The 20,799-nt window shown below is 50.4% G+C and overlaps 1 protein-coding gene across 1 annotated transcript in view; it reads left to right on the forward strand.

Moving 5' to 3' along the window:
* Prima1 (proline rich membrane anchor 1) overlaps window positions 1–18,717 on the forward strand; it is a 53,863-nt gene extending 35,146 nt beyond the window's left edge. The window contains exons 3-4 of the mRNA XM_038338221.1: window positions 10,393–10,522; window positions 18,615–18,717. Coding sequence (XP_038194149.1) covers window positions 10,393–10,522; window positions 18,615–18,717 — 233 coding nt within the window. The remainder of the gene's footprint in view (window positions 1–10,392; window positions 10,523–18,614) is intronic.
* The last annotated feature ends 2,082 nt before the right edge of the window (window positions 18,718–20,799 follow it).

Below are 20,799 nucleotides of genomic sequence, written 5' to 3' on the forward strand. Positions count from 1 at the left end.
ACTGCATCCTAACCCGCTGGACAGAGCCAGCACAGCATCTCTGCAGTGAAAGGTTGCCCGAGCAAGGCGCATGACCTTGAACTTTGGGTTCATGACTTCAAGTCTCTTGGAGTCTTTCTCGTTCCTCCCTTTACTACATCATCTGTCATTCACTTTTCTAGACAGACGGCGCACAACCTGCCGCTTGCCCCGGCACACTCAATACTTTGCCCTGGCTTCCCCTCTCTTCCTTGAAATGATTGACACATCCAGAAAGAGGCACCCAGGCTCTAGAGACATCACCCCATGCTGTATAAACTTCCAGCCTACATTTCCAACACAGGGGCTCCATTTGAGACCGACCCAGGCAGAGGCTCCTGATCTAGGAAGTGGGAGGGTCTTCCTCTGGCTGGCTCAGGGGCCTTAATCTTCTCCCTCTCCCCTAGAACATACCCAGTGAATTCTCTTTCACCCTCACCTCTCCCCCGCCACACACAACATGTGCACACACATGTGCTCTGCCGCACACCTGAAAATCCTTCTCTGGTCATCACTTCCCCCACTGTCTGTGGCTCCATGGGACCCTTTCCTTTGGCAACAAAGCCCTGTGTCCTGCTGTCTGCATCTTGTTCCCACACAGCTCCTCTTCTAGAGCCCCCACAAGCTTCCTTCTTCCACCCTCCAAAGCCACCTTGGCACCTTAGCCGCCAGTTCTCACTTCACTGTACTTAATGGTCAGCTGCCCCAGGCACGGCCAATGTCATCTTGCTGCATGAGATTCTTGCTTGGCCCACTTCCTGGCTTCTCTCTCTCTCTCTCTCCTTGCCCGGCCCTCTTCCTTCGGTCTCCTAGTGTTGAGGTATCCAGGGCTCAGGCCTCAGCCATCTCAGTTCTGCCTGCAGTTTCTTGCTTGCTCAGCTGCCCCAGTCTGGGGGACAGGTGCTGGCGAACGCCTGTTGCTGAGCTCCATGTCTGAACTCAGACCCAGCTGTTGGCTGGCCAGCTTCCTCGGAGTGTTATAGGAATTCCACCCTGGACTTGACCTCCATGCCCTGCTCCATTCTCGCTACTCACAGAAAGAATTCATTCTCCCCACGCTCAGGGAACCCTACCTGCTCTCCTGTCTCATGCACTTCTCTGAATGGGGCCTCTTCTCATCAGCTGCGCCACTAACCTCCAGGCTGAGGCACAATCACATCTCTGCTGGGTCTCAGGTTCCCTCACAACTCCCCATCCTGTCGTGCGCACACACATACACACCCTGCACGCACACACACCCACGATGCCAGGCCTCACCATCCTTTCTCAAGACCCTCCAGTACCACCTCTTTTCTTATTCCTTCTCCCAGCCTCCAGACCTCCCACAGTGTCCCCTAGTCTCTCCATCCCTGTCTCCAAACATGCCAAGCTGAAGCTCACTGTAGACGCTCTGCTTGGCCCCATCCCTAGACACCTTCAGGACAAACTCCATTGCTGAATCCCAGTCTTTGTTCGAGTGCCACCCTCACAAATGCCTTGGGCATCCTAACACTGAGACCCACTTGTTCACACTCCACCCATTACACTGCTCTGACTTAAAGCAAAGATGACACAGTGGTATCTGAGGTGAGTTCATTTGGCCAGACCTACAGGACCCAGAAACCTCTTGAACTAGAGGCTAAGGACTAGGCATACCAGGCCTGAGACCATGAAAACCTCCCTCTGCTAGGCTCTGTGAAGGATGGTCTACAGGAAGAGACCTAGGGAGATGGGAAGGAGGCAGGCATCTGTACTAGCTGTCGTGGATCTTCTCTAATCCTGGTACCTCCTTGGAGGAGGTTCTGTGGCTTCTCCCAAGTTACAGTGGGCAGAAGAGATAAAGTCTAACATACCCAATGGCTTGCCCAACTCAGAGCCCAGACATCAAGGCCAGCTCCCGATTCAAAGCCACTGTGGATAATCACTGCCCTGAACTGAGCAATGGGCACTCAGGGAGCATGAACCTCTGGATGTGAGGAAGATGGGATCACCTGGACAGGTCAGAGGTCAGGGGACGGTGACTGACAGCTGTGAGACTCAGAGAAAGGGGCCCAGAAGGGGGAAAGTCCGGTGTGGGGCTGAAACTGAATGAAAGCCCAACTCCTGGTGAGACTGAGAAGGACACCTCGCTGTTAGATGTCTCCAGCCTGGCCCAGGCCAGCGGTGCAGGCCAGTGGTGCTCATCCGGGAGAGGCTGTATACACAGGGACGCTGAGAAGATACTGGAGGCAGAGACATGGCTTTTAGGGCTACACTGAGTGTAGGGCCAGGGTTCTGAGCATCCCAGCGAAGGTCTAGCCTGTCATCCCCTGTGTTTTGCAGCCCCATGTAGTCCTGGTGACACACTGGCACCCACCCCTTCAGAGCCTGAATGAGTCTTTATTCATATCACAGTGTGGCCACCCTCCTGGTCCAGTTGTCTGCAGCAAGCAGAAGCACCTTGGTGGCTAGGAATGTAGGAATGTAGGAATGGGCTGCAGGAGGGCTGGTGGGCACAAGACAGAGTAGGCATGGCATTGCCTGTCTACATATTGCCCCCAACATAGGCGGGCACCTAAGATCCTAATAAAGTGTTCTTGTCATTAGGGATATCCCTAGCAATTCTAGCTACGAGGCCTGAGTTCCAGAGCTCACAAGCACCAAAGCCTTGTGGCTTATCTGTGGTTTCAAGTCTAGCCCTGGTGAGAAGTGAGGGATAGTTCCACCCCCACACTGACCCTGAGACCTCCACGGGTGGTGGACACCCTGGCACAGGCTTCCCCATGGATGCCCAGTGCGTGTGAATGGCTAGCAGCTGCTGAGAGTTCCTTGTGTCCCTAGACAATGGAGCTCTATGTGAGGCAGGCCATGAGAGAGAGGTGGTGTTTCTCCCCCACACCTCCTTCCTTAGTGGACATTGGGTCTGTGTCAAACTGCCCAGCAGTGCCAGGGCTTTGGGCACCGAGGCAGGGGAGGAGCTGGGAACTTGCAATGGAACTTCTGAGCAAGCATGCTGTTTGCATTTGGGCCAGGTCAGAAAGTGGGGCTCAGACTGTGAGGTTACTGTGCAGCCCTGGGCAGGTCCCCCAGCACTCCAAGCCTCAGTTTCCTCTAAGGGATTGTGAGACAGATCCTGCCATCACTCAGATCTTTAACATAGCCCCTAGCTCCTCACTCAAACCACACAGGACCAGGGCAGGCACAGGCTGTATGCTGTGTCTCCAGAAGCTGGAAGCAGGAAAGTCAGGGAGGAAGACTCTCCTCACCTCAGCATAGCCAGGGTAACAAAGGCCAATTAGGCCTACAACCCTTTCAGTTCCCAGGGAGTCAGCCACAGACCACTGAGGCAGCCTGCACATGAGTCACCAAGGACTTTGAAAACAAGGAGAGGTGTCTAATGATATCTCCAAGGCCTGCGGTGTCCCAGTGGTGCCTAGCATTCAGGCTGGGCCTATGAGCGGGGTGCCTCTGAAGAGAGCCACACACAGGGTTGAGAGGCAGAGCAGCAGATACAGCCATGACTCAAGATGGGAAGTGACGGTGCACCCCCACCATGTGTGTGCTGTGGGGGTGTGGGAGCTGAGGTCGACTTTGGTTCTCGTCTTTAATAAGCTTTATCAATCTGCCTGTCCTGTCACTACGCGTCCCCCAGCTCTGGAGTTACAGATGTGCCCCACCATAGTAGCTTTCACATGGATGCTGGGGAGCCAAGCTCAAGTCCCCATTCTGGTGCAGCAAGTGCTTCACCAACCAACCCACCTCCCTAGCCCCAGAGAAGTGACTTCTAAATGTTTAAAGGCAGGATTTCTCCCAGACCTCTCAAAGCCCCTGTGGCAGCATCCCGTGAACTAGAAGGAAGGCCTCTGGGCAAACCTATGTGAAACTAGATTGATGTTAGCCTCTGAGAATGTCTGTGAGGGGTTGTCTCGATTGTGATGATTGACATGGGCAGCCCCATCCTAATTGTGAGCAGGACCGTTCTGAACAGGGGATCCTGGGCTGTGTAATGTGGAGAGGGTGAACAGAGAGCTAGATCTCTGCTCTTGACTGTGGATATATGTGACTCATTTTCTTTTTTTTTCTTTTTTGTTTGATTGGTTGGTTGGTTGGTTTTTTTGAGACAGAGTTTCTCTGTAGCTTTGGAGCCTATCCTGGAACTAGCTCTTGTAGACCAGGCTGGCCTCGAACTCACAGAGATCCGCCTGCCTCTGCTCCCGAGGGCTGGGATTAAAGGCGTGATGACTCATTGTCTTAAATTCAAGCCACTGAGACTTTCCCGCCGTGATGTGGACTGCTCCTTGAGCTGTGAGCTGAAATAAACCTTGCTCCTCTGAGTTGCTTTTGTTTGGGTATCTTTGTCATAGCAACAGGAAACAAAACTAAGACAGCCACTTTAGTTCCTTCCTGCTTCATCTGGTTTCCTCCCATTAGTTTGGGAATAACTGGCTCTCTCGGGCTACCTCTTAGTATGTATTGAATTGACTACAAGAACTGTCACCAGGTTCCTGGTTTTGTGGCCTCAATTTCCCCACTGCTAACAGGGAGTAAATCAACGAGGCGCTTTGGTGTCTGGTTGTGTGTCTTGAAGTCTGTGAGCCCCCCCAGAGGGCAGTTCTGGTCTTCTCTGTCTCCTTAATACCCATTCAGTGGGTGCATCTGAAGTACCACCCCTACTTGCTTCTTTTCCAGGCTCCTGTGGGGTCTGCTGAGCCCACTTGCAGCATGTGTAACCGATGTCCTTGAAGCTTTCCATTGACTTCTACTCTTCTCAGAACTTCTGAGGGCAGGGGCCGCCTCTGTCCTGGGCACTGCCTGGATTCCTCCCTCCCATGCTGCTCTAGAAATTCCTTGAGGCCAAAAGCTGGGATTACTGTCCACCATCATCGTCGTCATCATCGTCATCCTCGTTGCCACCGCCATCATAATCTTAGTCATAGTCCTCGTTGTCATCATAGTGAGCTAGCATCCAAGGCAACAGGCTTCGTTGTGGCTTTTCATACATCTCTGCCAATACACGTTGTTCTCATTCATCCTCACCCCCTCCCCTCACTCTTTCCATTTCCCTCCTGCCTCCCAGTAGTCTTGCCTTCTGCTTTGATGCCACATGTATCTCACCAGCCTCTCCTTGCCCCACTCCTCTCTTATGAGCCATCTCTTCCTCTCCTCCTCTTCCTGCTTTCACAGACTACACTCATGCACGTGTCCACCACACACACACACACACTCTCACACACTCACTCACATACACTCACTCTTACAGACACACAAACACACACATATATACACTCACACACACTCACACACAGACATACACTCACACACACATACTCATTCTCACAGACACACACTCACACGCACATACTCTTGAATCTTAATTGGGCATCTGAGAGAAAACACTATTTGTCTTTCTGAATCTGGTTTATTTCAATTACTAATCTCTGATTTCATCCTTTTTTTCCCCCTGATGTAAATGTTTCATTTCTCTTTAGAGATCAAAAAGTTCTATTATGTGTATGGGCCACATTTTCTTTACCCATTCATCTGTTGATGGAGGTTTCGGTTGGTTCCATTTCTTAGCTAATGTGAGCAATGTAACCATTATGAGAAAGAATTTCAAAATTATTTTAATTTCCATTTCCTTGATGGTTCAGGATGTCAAGCACCTTTTCAAGTGTTTATTGGCCACTTGTGTTTCTTTGGAGAACTATCTGTTTAGCTCATGGGTCCATTTATTGATCGGGTGATTTGTCTATCTATTTTGTTCCGTTCTTTATGCAGTCTGGATAATAATCCCATCTGATGGGTAGTTGGTGAAGATTTTCAGCAGTGTCTCTTTGCTCAGATGATTGTCTCCTTGCTGTGCAGAGATTTTTTTAATGCCATAACGATCTCAACAGTCAGTTCTTGGGATTATTTCCTAGACTTGGAGTCCCTTTCAGAAAGTCCTGGTCTGTGCCTACGTCTTGAAACATCTTCCTCTAATGGCTTCAGAAATCTAGATCTTAAATTATTTAAGGACTACCATCTTGTTGCCATTGGCCATTGTTTCATATATTTAGAATGTTCTGGATGTTTTAGGAGAGTCAGTCAAATCCACTCCTTTACCCCTCGTTGCCTGGAAGCAGAATTCCCAAAGCCTTTAACCATGGTGTCCAGCGCCTGGCCCAAACTAGGTATTCCCAGCCCTTTAAGCATGGGCTGACTATAAAGAATGAGGCTCCCTTGACAGCAGACTTGAGCCTGGGCCCCTTTCAAGTGCCCTCCTGGCTGCCTGTCCCATCATCTGCCCAGGGTCAGGAGAGTTGACTGCTATGTCAGCTTCACTGAGACTCAGGAAATGGTGACATGACCCCTTAGGTTTCGTGACAGCTCCTGCCTTCTGTCATATTCAAAGGGAGTGACAGAGACTGAGGCAGCTCTTTCCTGGTGCTTGACACTTCCGTCTGGCCACCTGCCTGTCACCCAGGATTACCAACTCAGTGTGCAGGTTGCCCTTCCCTTGCCTATTGGCAGTCAGTGTGTGTGTGTCGCTTCTTTGGGAGATTGCCGGCTCCTCATGCAAGAAGATCAGGTCTTAGTCAGCTTTATAATCATCCCTGGGCAGCTGGCACCAGGTCTGGCAGAGGACAGCTTGTGTCTGATTCATCTCTGTACCCCCAGCTCCTAGCAGTGGGCACTGAGCATGCTCAATTCATATCCAGGGGAGCGCATGCATGAATGAGCACTATCAGGAAGCTGTCTCTCAATATGAGCATCTAGCCTGCCCACATGGTGAGAGTCTATGATCTCTGGAGAGGTATTGAGGGAAACTGAGGCAGTAACCAGGTTAGTGGGCAGCTACAAGATCTTGTGGTCCCCACTCCAGCCCTCTCTTAAGTTGCTCCAATGTTTATTCTCTTTCCTGAAATGATAGCGCCCAGGCTCCCTCCAGCTCAGGCATTCTCTAACAACTCGAGCAAGGATAAATACGAATACCATCTTCGAATCTATCTCTGGCTTTGTGGCCAAAATCCATGCTTCATGCCACCAGGTCTCTGGAAATACCTCCTCTTCACAGACACAGTGTTTCTGCCTTGGGGTGTTGCCTTCCACACATACAGTGTTCATTGGCATCTACTGCGTCCCACGGGGTTTCAGACAGAAGGGCACACAACAAGAGCCTGCTGCTTCCAGTACCGGTGTTTAGAATAAAGACCATCAAATGAAAAGTTCCACCCAGCTAGCAGAGTGTGAGGGAAAGAGACCCTGCCAAATTCCAGACTGAGCTGTGCAACCTGTCATGTGGATACGATTTCTAAAGATGGTTCAAACGTAGATGTACCTCTGTTAACACCCCTAGCTGAATCATTTACTCTGGTGACCAAAGAGAGCAACTTCCCCTGACCCAAATGCTCTGGGACATTCCAAAGTATAACCACTCACTGAGACCACACACAGGAAGACTGCAGCTGCCACAGGCTGGGTGGAATGGTTCTGGGGATGTGCCCAGACAGGTCAGGGCCTGGGGCAAAGTCGCAGAAGTGGAAAAATAGCTTTCTCCTCCACAAGAAGGAGGGGGCAAACCTTTGTGGGCGTTGGTGTCTGCAGCTATGGGCAGGGTGCTAAAGCTAAAGTCACCCTGGGAAGACTCAGCCGTGCTCCCAAAGGGGAAGATTGGGCGTAGTGATATTTTATTTATGTTTTAATAAATAAAGTTTGCCTGATGATCAGAGGGTAAAACAAAACCACTAGAAGCCAGGCAGTGCAGTCCCATACCTTTAATCCCAGGATTTGGGAGACAGAGGCAGATGGATCTCTGTGAGTTCAAGGCCACCCTGGGCTACAAAAGATCAATGCAGAAACAGGTCCAGGTATTGGTGGCTCACACCTTTAATCCCAGTACTAGGGAGTCACACGTCTTTTTAATCCCAGCACTGAAGGGGAATATAAAACAGGAGGAGACAGAGGCTCAGGGCTCAGGTTGCAGTCACCCAGCCTTGGTAGAAGTAAGACTTCTCCAGTGGTTTGGCTGTTTTGATTTTCTGATCTTCAGCTTGAACCCCAGTATCTGTCTGTTATTATTCAAGCTACAGTTTGGAGTTTGATTTTATCAACAAAGTCATTGAATGAGCTCGTGGGTGGAAACATGATACCCAAGTATCCTACTGGCTCTCTCCGGCACTATTCAGTGTCAGTGTGGGGACTGATTACCTAAGGCCGGCTCCTTCCAGCTGACAGAGCCTGGTGGTGTCCTTGCCTTGGCTGTTTCATCCAGAATCTCTGGTTTTCCAATGATCTGTGGAGAACTGAAGTCCACTCAGGACTGTGTGTAAGTGGAGACCGCTCTTTCATTTCCCAGCTGCCCAGACCAGAAAAACTACACAAAAACTGTATTAATTACAACACTGTTTGGCCTATTCACTCAGGCTTCTTATTAACTAGCTCTTATATCTTTAAAAAAAACCCATTTCTATTATTCTATATATATCCATGGGGCTGTGGCTTACTGGATAAGGTTCTGGTGACCGTCTCCTTCGGCAGCTACATGACGTCTCTCTGATTCCATCTACTCTCTATATCTCTTCCAAGCTGTCTATATTCTGCCCTGCTATAGGCTGAAACAGCTTCTTTATTAATCAATGGTAATAAAACATATTCACAGCATACAGAGGGGAATACCCCACATCAGCTATGTGTTTGTTAATAGGCAGTCTGGATCCCCTGGGAGTCAGAGAATGTCAAGGACTGTGTATTTGTTAATGGGCAGTCTGGATTCCCTGGGGGTCAGAAAATGTGGGGGACTATGTGTTTGTTAATGGGCAGTCTGGATACCCTAGGAGTCTGAGAATGTCTTCCCGGATCCCAGGATGTGTTCACTCCCTTCTATTTCCACTTCTCCTTCTTGGTTCTGCCTGGGAGCATACCAGAGCGTAAACATCTGGGAAAGATGTCTAGGTGTTTGCTTATGATATTAATCACACACACACACTTTACCCAAGAGGAATATGAAACTGTCTATACAAAAGATTTCTTCACAGATGTTTGCTGCAGCTTTTCCTAGAGACTTGAGAATCTGCCCATTAGCAGGTAAATGACCAAACAGCTGTAGCACAGGAACACGTGTGTGTGGCGCTGGGGGCAGATACCATCTGCCAGCCAAAAAAGGAAAACTGATAAACTACATAGCTACCTGGGCGAATCCCCAACACTGCTAAATAAATAAACCAAATGTAAAAGAAAACAAGACTTGCTTATCATGTGATTTGGTTTATATGAATGCTAGCAACAAGCAAATCCTATCTATTATTTCAGCAATCATTAGGATGGTTGCCCCAAGTTAGGGATTACTGAGGAAAAGACTCAAGGATACTTTGAAATTATTGGGAATAATAAGTGTGGCTTCTAGTGGTGTAGACATCTGTCACAGCTGTCAGGTGGTCCTTTGACAGGAGGGGATCCCCCCCTCACTTATCCCGGTGTCTTTGAAGCATCTTCAGAGTGCCTAGTTCTGAGGGGGCAGAACTGGGAACATAGTTTTGACTCTTGTGCAAATCTTCGCATATACTGATGACTTGTGTAGCACAGTCTGTCTGTGTGGTCTGTCCACTCCTCTCCTCTCTCACCCTCCCTCTGCTCTCTGCCTCTCTCCTCTCCCCTCCCCTCCCTCAGCCCTTTTGTAAAACCCAGGGCTTTCTTTTCTCCTGTCTGGTTCTTCCCAGATCTCTGAGACGGGTCTGGGCTCTCTCTTTGCTTTACTCCCATGGAAGCAAACAGTCTCTTGAGGTCTGTACTCCGGTGGGTGAGCGCCATCACTGCCCAGACCTACGAGGGAACAGGTTTACCCTAAAAACTGCTCCAGGAGAGGGTGGGGACCAGAGGGGTCAGAAGCTGCGATGGTCACACACCTTCCCATGTTCTGGCCCCGTCCATGCACAGTGAGAATGTTCCTGGTAGCATCCAGGCAGGCACGAAGAGTGAGCCTCTCACAAGAAACTCAGCTCAGAAGCACATCCAGCGGCCAGCCTCCCTCCTTTCTCCTCCTGAGTCCCCTGCGAGCCCGCCGCCCTACCCCCAACCACAGACACACCGGATTTAATGCCTCGACTGAGAGAATGAGATGTTCTGTTATTTTTCATGGGAAATTAAACCCGACCCTGCTGTCAGTTAGCTCATGCCTGGGAGGATGGAGGCCTGCTTAGCCAGGCGCTCAGGCCCCGGCTCTGAGCTTGCCAAGGCGCATGGGGGCACCGAATGGGGGAGGGGCTGGCTGGGGGCCAAGCATGATGTCACCTGCTGAGGTGGGGGTAGGGAAAGCAGGAGAGGTCAGAGGGCTTTCCTCAGGGTGATGGATGGCTGTGAGTGCCGCTCGCTCCCTCGCCAGCCTCTCACAGACCCAACTTGCTCACTCAGAGATACTCAGACTCCAGTGTCTTCCAGCTCCCAACTCTACCTCGTGCCCCGCGGAGGACAGCTGGTGGTCGGGGCTGGTGATCATCATCGCTGTCGTCTGTGCCTCCCTGGTGTTTCTGACTGTGCTGGTCATCATTTGCTACAAAGCCATAAAGAGGTGAGTGTCCAGCCACAGCGCCCAGGTGGAGCCCCCTCAGGGAGCCCGGCTCGGCTGGCAGGGATGGCTTCAGCTCCCTGGCCACCATTGTAAGTGATAGATGGTCACACCAGTCAGGAGCAGAAAGGACAGGAGGGGACCCCCTTCATCCCGACCCCATTTAATGCTTGTCATGAGTTTGTTGTAATGGCTACGGTGGTTTCCCTCTTTGTTCTTCTATCTTTAACATTTTAGAGGTGATCTCAGACATACCTTCACAGCGTTAGGAAGTTTGATTCTGTAAGTTACACGTCTATTTCTGCCTGATACAAAAACCATGCAGGGGCATTGCCAAATACCAAAAAGGTAGCAGTCATTAATAATATTTTGGAGAAAGGGATTTTCTTCTCTAATTCCTGTGCTCCAGAAGTTACTTCTATAGTATTATTGTTAGAATAATTGTTAACATCTAAAATACTTAATTTTTCCTGCTGAACCCAATCTTCTGTGTAATTTCATTTTAATAATTCAAAACCAAAAAGAATGACAAATGAACACTTAAAATGAGGGTGTGGTCAGGCACACAGGCCTCAAACCGGGACACCTGGGCAGGAGAGGGAGGACAGGAAATAAAGCTGCACAGACCTGGGCATGCGCATTCCGGGCCTGAGCTTTTTTTTTTATTGCCAGCCCTCAGGCCACAGGCTGGCCTTCACAAAGGGTGTCAACACCAAGTACTCAGGAACTGACGAGACCACTGGAATTTCCAGGCAAGGCTTCGGTTCATCTCCCCTCTGTGTTGTTGGTCCGTTTCCTCCCATCCTCCCAATGTGCTGTATTTTTCAGTTTAAGAAACTGAGTCTCCAGGGAGCTAGGAAGCAGCCTTGGTATCAGAATTTGAATGCAGAAATGTGTGGTGCCAAAGCTCACCTCCCGCCATGTTGGGGTGCTCAACTAAAGTTTTGTATTGATGATGAGACTCCAAAGGCCCGCCTGCCTTTCTGTGAAGTTGAAAAGAGGGACTGCTGGATTTGATGTCTATGCCCTGTTGGGGTCAGAGGGACAGACAGACAGACAGAGGGGCTCAGAGACCCTGAGACCCAGTAACTCTGGGTACAGACCTTGCTTTGGACACCAAAATGGGTGGAATCCCCACTGCTAAACTGTTTTTACGAATGCCTGCTATGTGCTGGCTCCATTAACAGAGACAGGTAGTGTTTACAAACGGTAAAGATTATTTTGCCATAAACTGTTCACCTGACCCCTGACCCCAGACAAGAGGACTGATGGTCCCCAGGCCAGGGGAGAGCTGCCTGTTGTGCGTACTCAGAGGGGCCATGATGAATGCCAACTCTTTCTTTCCTTCTTTCTTTCTTTCTTTCTTTCTTTCTTTCTTTCTTTCTTTCTTTCTTTCCTCATCTTTTCTTTTTAAAGAAGAAAACACTGTCTTTTTTATTTTACATGCTGATCCCAGTTTCCACTCCCTCCCCTCCTCCTCTCCCCTCTACCTATCCCTTTACTCCACCCCTCCACATCCACTCTTCAGAGAGGGTAAGGCACATTGCTTTGGGGGGAAGGTCCAAGGCCCTCCCTACTATATCTAGGCTGAGCAAGGTAGCCATCCAAAGAGAATAGGTTCCAGTACAAGCAGTAGGGATAAATCCTGGTGCCACTGTCAGTGGCCCCATAGTCTGCCCCAGCCATACAACTGTCACGCACATTCAGAGGGTCTATGTTTAGACCTATGCTGTTTCCTTCCCTGTCTGGCTGGAGTTGGTGAGCTCCCATTAGCTCAGGTAAACTGTTTCAGTGGGTGTCCCCATAATGGTTTTGACCTCTTTGCTCATATTCTCACTCCTCCCACTCTTCAACTAGCCTTTGGGAGTTCAGTCCAGTGCCCAATGCAGGTCTCCACCTCTGTTTCCATCAGTTTCTGGATGAAGGTTCTATGGTAATATTTAAGATATTCAACAGTCATTCATCAGATATTCAACAGGACAAGGCCATTTCAGGTACCGTCTCCTCTATTGTTTAGGGTCTTAGCTGGAGTCATCCCTGTGGATTCCTGGGAATTTCTTTAGTGCCAGGTTTCTTGCTAGCCCCATAAGGGCTCCCTCAATCAAAATATCTCGTTCCTTGCTCTCATCTCTGTCCTTCCTCCATCTCTACTATCCCATTCCCTCAAGTTCTCCTCCCCGTTCCCCTTCTCCCTTCATCTCCCCTTTCTGCCCTCTCTACTCCCACCACCCCCATGCTCCCAATTTTGCCAGGCAATCTTTCTGTTTCCTCTTTCCAGGTGGATCTATGTATGTTTTTCTTAGGGTTCACCTTGTTAACTTGGCTTCTCTAGGATCATGAACTATAGGCTCAATATCCTTTGCTTTACAGCTAGTATCCATTTATGAGTGAGTACATAGCATGTTCATTTTTCTAGGTCTCGGTTGCCTCACTTAGGATGGTTTTTTTCTAGTACCATCCATTTGCATGTAAATTTCAACATGTAGAAGAATGAAAATAGATCCATATCTATTTCTATATACAAAACTGAAGTCCAAATAGATTAAAGACCTCAATCTCTATCTGACCACACTGAACCTGATAGAAGAGAAAGTGGGAAGTAGCCTTCAATGCATGGGCACAGGAGACCACTTCCTAAATACAACACCAGTAACACAGACCCTGAGAGCAATAATAAATAAATGGGACCTCCTGATACTGAGAAGCTTCTGCAAATCAAAGGACACAGTCAATAAGACAAAAAGGCAGCCAACTGAATTGGAGAAGATCTTCACCAACCCCACATTAGACAGAGGAATGATCTCCAAAATATATAAAGAACTCAAGAAATTAGACATCAAAATTCCAAATAACTCAATTAAAAATGGAGTACAGAACTAAACAGAGAATTATCAATAGAAGAATCTCAAATGGCTGAAAGACACTTAAGGAAATGTTCAACATCCGTAGCTATCAGGAAAATGCAAATCAAAACTCTGAGATACCATCTTACACCAGTCAGAATGGCTAAGATCAAAAACACCAATGATGGCTTAAGATAGAGAGGATGTAGAGTAAGGGAAACACTCATCCATTGCTGGTGGGAATGCAAACTTGTATTATCATAAATCAGTATGGTGGTTTCTCAGAAAATTAGAAATCCATTTACCTCAGGGCCCAGCAATTCCACTCTTGGGCATATATCCAAAAGATGCTCAATCATACTACAAGGACATTTGTTCAACTATGTTCATAGTAGCATTATTTGTAATAGTCATAACCTGGAAACAACCTAGATGCCCCTCAACTGTAGAATGAATAAAGAAAATGTGGCACATTTACACAATGGAGTACTACTCAGTGGTTAAAAAAAAGATGAATGCCAATTCTAATTGACAGTAGTTGAGCCTTGAGCCTGTGGGGCTTTCAAAATCTGGTATGTGTACCTTCATTGTGTACCTCGGGGTGATGATACAGATACCACCCTGGCAGAGCCATGGAGGTGACTTTTTTCTGGAGTTGACAATATGATTAAGCTTGTCTTGTCCTCCTGTCCCAGTGGTATGGGGCCCCTCTGTCTCATACACAGCTTTAGGGCTTCGGTCTTGACATGTTCAACTCTCCCCTCTCCCCCCTTCACCATCTTGACAGTCTGGTTACTTCCCCAAATTATAGGTTCAGTAGACACATATGTTTTTGAAACAGATTCTCATAATGTAGCTCAGGCTGGCTTCAAGCCCTCAGTCCTCCTGCCTCAGCCTCCTGTGTACCCAGGGGGCCCAGGCCAGGAAGGACTTCTGGAAATCCAAGACAGGCCTTCCTGGGCTGTCCAAGGTCACCTTGGGAACCAGTCTTCAAAAAGAGGAGAGGTCTTGTGTGTGCCTAGTGCCAGAGTGAAATGTATAGAGCTGTTTCTGAGGACAGACTTATGCTTTTTGTATTGTGGCTGACTATTCCACTGGATAGAGCCTTGAAAAAGCAGGTGCCAAAAACCTCAGTGGGTCAGATGCTATGTGGGGCCACCTTTGCCCTCAGCTACCACACACACAAACAATATCCACCCTCATTACCATGTGGGCCACCTCTGCCCACTGCCTCTCCCCCCACACAAACAATATCCACCCTCATCACCATGTGGCATTCCAGGGGTTTGCAGAGCACCCAGGGAGCCTGAGATACCATGGAAGGCCCCTCTCTAGCTCCATGTGCTGCCTGGGAGAACTTCCTCCAGCGTGCATGCTGGGAAGAGCTCCATGCAGTCCAGATCCTCACATGCAGAGCAGCAGTGCTCCGTGGAGAAGGAGAGCCCCAGCCTGGGAGGGACCCCCTCCCCTGGCGCCTTCCCTGTCCCCCTCCCCTGGTGCCTCCCCTGTCCACCAGGTCCCCTTCTGCTCCCCTCTCTGAGCACACGCTAAGCCTCCCACAGTCAACCCAAACAGCCAAAGGATGACATGAGAAAGTTCATAGGTCACATCTCGGCCTCGTCTTCACCAGGTGTGGAAAGAGAGGCGCCCATGCACTTCTGCTTCTCCTAGTGCACCTTGGTGGTTGGGGAAAGCTTCTGAGAGCTCCAGACTCAAGGTTGGGAACATCTGTACTCCATAGGGGAGGCTCCTGCTGGGCTGTCGTAGGGCGTGTGTGTGTGTGTGTGTGTGTGTGTGTGTGTGTGTGTGTGTGTGTGTGCGCGCACGCGCGAAAGGTTGGCTGAGGTTGACAGTGTTATCTCATTGCCAGCAGAGCCCTAGAACCCAGGCAGAGACTCCGGTGGAGGCAGAGGCCCTTCTGGGCTCTGCAGCTGGAGCCCAACACATGATGTTCTCAGTGGAGATCAGGAGCATCTAGTAGGTGGGGACAGAAGATCTCCAAATGGGAAGGCTGCGCCCCCATCCCTCTGCCCAGAAACCAGGGCTCGTGGAGATGCTCACACTCCCTCCTTTTGGTTTTTAGGAACCAGGCCATTTAAAGGCGTTCTCTGTGGCCTCTGCCTGGCTTAGTGGAACCAGCCCAGATTGGCCCACAGATTGGAGGATCAGGAGTCCTCGCAATGTCTGCTAGCTCTTCTAGAGCCTCAGAAGGTGCATGCTAAGTAGGAAGTCTGGCAGACTAGAGCATGGTACGATGGCCACCGCTGGCCAGCCAAGCAGCTCCCATGACACCTCTCTGCCAGCAGTGCTGAGTCCTAACAGACACTCACAGAGCACTTACTGTATGCTAGACTCATTCGCATGCTTGATCTGCACTAATGTGTTTAACCCTTCCAACAAACCTATGAAGGGGACGCCATTGCTGTACCCATTTTAGAGATGTGGGAACTGAGGCTCAGAGAAGTTGCCTAGATTGCCTGAGTTCACACAGGTAAAGAGTGGGAGAAAGCCGAGGTTCTTGAAGATGTGGCCTCAGCCCCTTAACATGGCTATTGTCACCCATGAATGACATGTTTGGTGAGAGAATGGAGTCCCAGAGCTAGCTTCTGCTTTGGGGACAGTTCAGCTTTCTCTGGTTCCAGTGAAGCCCAGAAGGCTTTGGGAACAGTTAGGACAGAGTATGGGGATCAGAGCAGAGAGGGGCTTGGCTCTGGTGCCAGGAAGTGGACAGGCTAAGTCTATTAATAATGAAGACCTTTTATGCCACCATGACCACAAGCTGGCATCTGGGAGCTCTTAAGCCCCATGAAGTGGGCCATCTTGGATTAAAGCTAGGCAAGACAGACTTCTTGGAAAACCCAATGTGACTTTGAAAGATCTCTGGGAGGAGGTGTTAGAAGACTTTCCCCAGCAGCTAGACCACAGAGCCCGTCCTTAAGAGAGTGCTGGGGAGATGCTGACCTAAGGGGCCAGTCAAGGGTGATAGTCCCAATTCCACTGCCATGCAGTCAAAGCTGTCACTCTCAGCCTCAGTTTCCCTCCCATGAAATGCCTGTCTTACCTCCAGTCTAGCTTCTTTGGGAGGCCCTAAGGAGGGACAAGATTTTCTCTACCTGAGCAGACACTATACAAAGGATGACACACCAGGGGAGGAAGTGTGGATTTGATCTTGCCTTTCTAAAAGCCACAGTAGCTCAGCCACCTAGAGTGATTTCCTCAGTGAACAACTTCTGCTACAAGAAAGGGGACCGTGCAGAGACTTGACCTTAGTGTAGCTTGTGAGAAGTCCTGGTTGTCTCATGACTCCACTGACCATGCCCTGCCTCCCCGCACTGCTGAGACTTTCAGAGTCTATCCAACGGTCTTTGAGCCAGTCACAAAATACCATGCCTGCTCACCCTGTCTTTGGGGAGGCTCTGGGGGTGCTTGAGAAGGCAGAAGCTTTTGAATATGACCATAAACGTCTAGTTTAGATCATTCGTCCGGGTACCTCTAGGGACGTAGGCGGTGCCTGAGCTATGTGCAGCTTGAGTCATCTTCACCCAAGAGACAGCAGCACAGTGGTGTGAAACACAGATTGTACAGCACAGCCCAAGAGGTTGTAGATACTTAGGGTGGAGGCTAGAGACACTCCCTGAATGACTCAGAGGGGAACGAGGACTTCGGCCAGGTGGGGAGATAGCACTGTGAGTTTACATTCTTGGCAAGTGGGCTAGACCCTTTGCAGTGCTTCCCTCCTAGCCTTCCTGATCCCTGAGCACATCACAGAAATGGATCCTGGGTTTGATGGCCTCTGAAATGAGCTTCAGATGTTTCAATGAAAACTGCTAAGAACCCCTGCTCTGTACTAGCTCAGCTTGGAATTCTTCATTACCACAACCACAGCACAGCCATCGCCACAATCATTGCCACCACCACTATCAACACAACCGTGACCACTGCTATTACACCCACCATCACTACTTCCATCTGTCCCACCGTCATTACTACCACAACTATCACCGCTATCATCCCTTCTACCATCACCACCAGCATCCCCACCCCCTCCATCACCATCACCACCACCTCCTTCATCATCCACCATCACCATCACCTCCTCCTCCTCCATCATCACCATCACCTCCTCCTCCATCATCATCATCACCTCCTCCTCCATCACCATCACCTCCTCCTCCTCCATCATCACCATCACCTCCTCCTCCTCCATCATCACCATCACCTCCTCCTCCATCATCACCATCACCTCCTCCTCCATCATCACCATCACCTCCTCCTCCTCCATCACCACCACCTCCTCCTCCTCCATCATCACCATCACCTCCTCCTCCTCTATCATCACCATCACCTCCTTCTCCATCACCACCACCTCCTCCCCCTCCATCATCACCATCACCTCCTCCTCCATCACCACCACCTCCTCCTCCTCTATCATCACCATCACCTCCTCCTCCATCATCACCATCACCTCCTCCTCCTCCATCACCACCACCTCCTCCTCCTCCGTCATCACCATCACCTCCTCCTCCTCCATCACCACCACCTCCTCCTCTTCCACCACCATCATCACCCTCATCACCACCATCTCCTCCTCCACCATCCACCATCACCACCAGCATCTCCATTATCACCACTGGAACTATCCCCACCACTTTCTCTACACCTTCTTCACATTATCACTACCACCATAACCTCCCAAATCCCACCACCTCCTTCACCATCATTGTCACAACCATCAGCATCATCTCCTCTACTCTCACCACCTGCATCTCCCTGCAACCACCACCACCATCCCTTCTACCACCACTAACTTTACTAACACCTCTGCCACCGTTATCGTCACCAGCAGAATCACCTGTGCCATCACTCCCCATCGTCACCAGCCAGCATGACTAATGCCACCCACCGCCCTGACCATTCATTCGCTCACCACATTTACCGTTACTTTGAGCACACAGAGGCGGGATGCGAAATCCACCTAATGCTGCTCCTTGTGAACCACCTGCTCCCAAAGGGATCAATCAGAGCTTGGTCATACTAGGCTGCCCACACATTTTGGGTTGTCCAGAACAGTTCCAATTCGGACTTGTCCCTGTCCCCTCTTTCTTTGTCAATAGGCCCTGGTCATCCTAGCTAAGAGTCTACTCGGCTTCTGATTGACCCCACAGGCTGCTAACCTGGACTCTGACTCGGAGGTGGCACCATCCCAGTTGCTGCCCCTAACAATCTCCTTGTTCCCCTCCCTCCCTTTCTAGGAAACCACTGAGAAAAGATGAAAACGGCACCAGTGTTGCGGAATATCCCATGAGCCCGTCCCAGAGTAGCAAAGGGGTGGACATGAACACTGCGGTGGTGTGAATCTGCAGGCCCTGGACCCAGTGGCTGGAAGGGCACCTTGGTGGCACTGGTGGACATGGGGTGACCCTGGGCCTGTCCATGACTTCCTGCTTTACAGGCCTCGGGCCTCCTGAGAGAGAAAGCATCCTCTTCCCAGGGTAGCCCTGGTTAACTTCCGGGGTGCAGCACAGACACCAGGCTTGAGCCAGGCTCCCCTGCATGTGGCCCCTGAGCATCAGCACCACCCAGGGCTCTCCATACCCTCCTTCTTGTCTTGTCTTGGGCACATCGACTGTCACCCAGTTGCTACTAAGAGCACGTACTCCGGTGAACATCAAGGGTCTGTCTGTCTTCCTGGGGCAGAAAGACACCCCTCTTTAGCCAGAAGAAAGGTGATTCAGGGATTGCTCCCATTCCAGAAGCTTCCTCTCATCCAGGAAGCCCACTTACTTCTCTGTGGACATTCTAACAAAAGCCATCACATAGCCATGAGACAAATGTCCCCTTCCAAAGGTGCTTCCCACACATCTGTCCACAACTGTACCTGCCATAGTCTTCCACCTCCAGAGCCTGTGCCACCCTCCCTTGCCCACCTACAGTCTCACAGCCTAGCCTGTGGCTCCTGGTTGCAAGCCTGCTACGAGAAGCAGTAAGCCCAGCCTGCCTAGTCCCCTAGTCCCCTGGGAGTGGATTCCGTGTCTCCCAGAAGCCCAGACTGAGAGTGTTCCAAGAAAGTCAGGGTTTCCCTTTGACCGTGCTCTGACACCCCATACCTGGCTCTTCAGGAAGCATCAGTGTGAGCCAGGCTCTGCCTCACTGGTCAGAGGTTACAGCTTGTGCCAAAACCATGTGGGCGCTCTGTGCCAGGTCAATGTTGGTCTGGTACGATGTGCCTCCCTTACCCCCAACAGTCCCTGAAACCTAAATTTGGTACTCAGAAAGCTCCCAGGAGAAGGTGGAGTTCTTCGTGTCTCCCGGAAGTGGCTTTCTGTGGGCCAGGGCTCCTTTCTGTGGGAGCAAGGGAGAGTGGTGAAGAGCCATCTAGCTGTGGTAACCCTCTGCCCACATCACAGGCTTGTTTCCCTGGAGGCCACCCACACGGAGAAGTCAGCATCCCTTGCCTAGAAGGAAGCTGACCCTACTAGAGGGCAACGCCCCCACAGTGTAGAGATTTAGTTGAGTTCATTAGCCTCCTCCTCACCCAACAGAGATCTCTGGTGGGTGTTTGTGCCACATGATAATTTCAAAGCCAGGTAAAACTGAGGGACAAGAAAATCAGTCCCATGTGGATAGGTGCCCTGAAGCTGCCACTACCCTGCTCCTGAGTTGATCGGCAGGCACAGGCTTAAGGGGAGGTCTGGGGCATGCCTCCTGTACATGGCATTTATGGCATTTGCCCTCCTTTGCTTGAGGACATGGTTTGGGGTTGGGTTTGAACTTCCCCTTCACAGCATACCTTGGCTCTGGCGTGGGGTTGCCAAGAACCTTCTGTGGGACTTCCCTCACCTCACCCAGGGAGACACCTGGCAGTCCTCTTTGGATGTGGTTCCAAGTGACGAAGAAGCCAGAGGAGGTGGGTCAGGGACAGGCAAACAGGAGTGAGAAGCCTGGCAGACTCCACCAGAGTACCCTGTCTCTCTCTCTCTCTCTCTCTCTCTCTCTCTCTCTCTCTCTCTCTCTCTCTCTCTCTCTCTCTCACACACACACACACACACACACCGCCACCTTGATCTAAACTGAGAACAGGGCCACAGTCTCCTGGCGCCCGTGCCTGTAGCCAACACTGGACAGATAGGAGGACTGGTCTAGTTGTAAACACACACACTCCGGAGCCTCACGGGAGAGCATACCACCCCCACTCACACCTTGGGCTCCTGGGAGTGAAGAAGGGACACCCATAGCTGGAGGGGAGCTCTCTGCCAGGGGACATGAAGGACTGAGCAGACCCTGAGATTTCCATGCACCCACGTCCTGACCTAGGCTGAAACCTAGGAAGCCTACAGTGTGTGTTCTATTAGCCAGCAGGGACCAAGGCTGAGTTTTCGCTGTGCTTGGCTAGTGTGCATGTAAATTCTCTCTAGTGGGCTTGCATAACCTCACTCC

The sequence above is a fragment of the Arvicola amphibius genome, chromosome 7 (assembly GCF_903992535.2).
Source record: "Arvicola amphibius chromosome 7, mArvAmp1.2, whole genome shotgun sequence".
Taxonomy (NCBI): Eukaryota; Metazoa; Chordata; class Mammalia; order Rodentia; family Cricetidae; genus Arvicola; species Arvicola amphibius.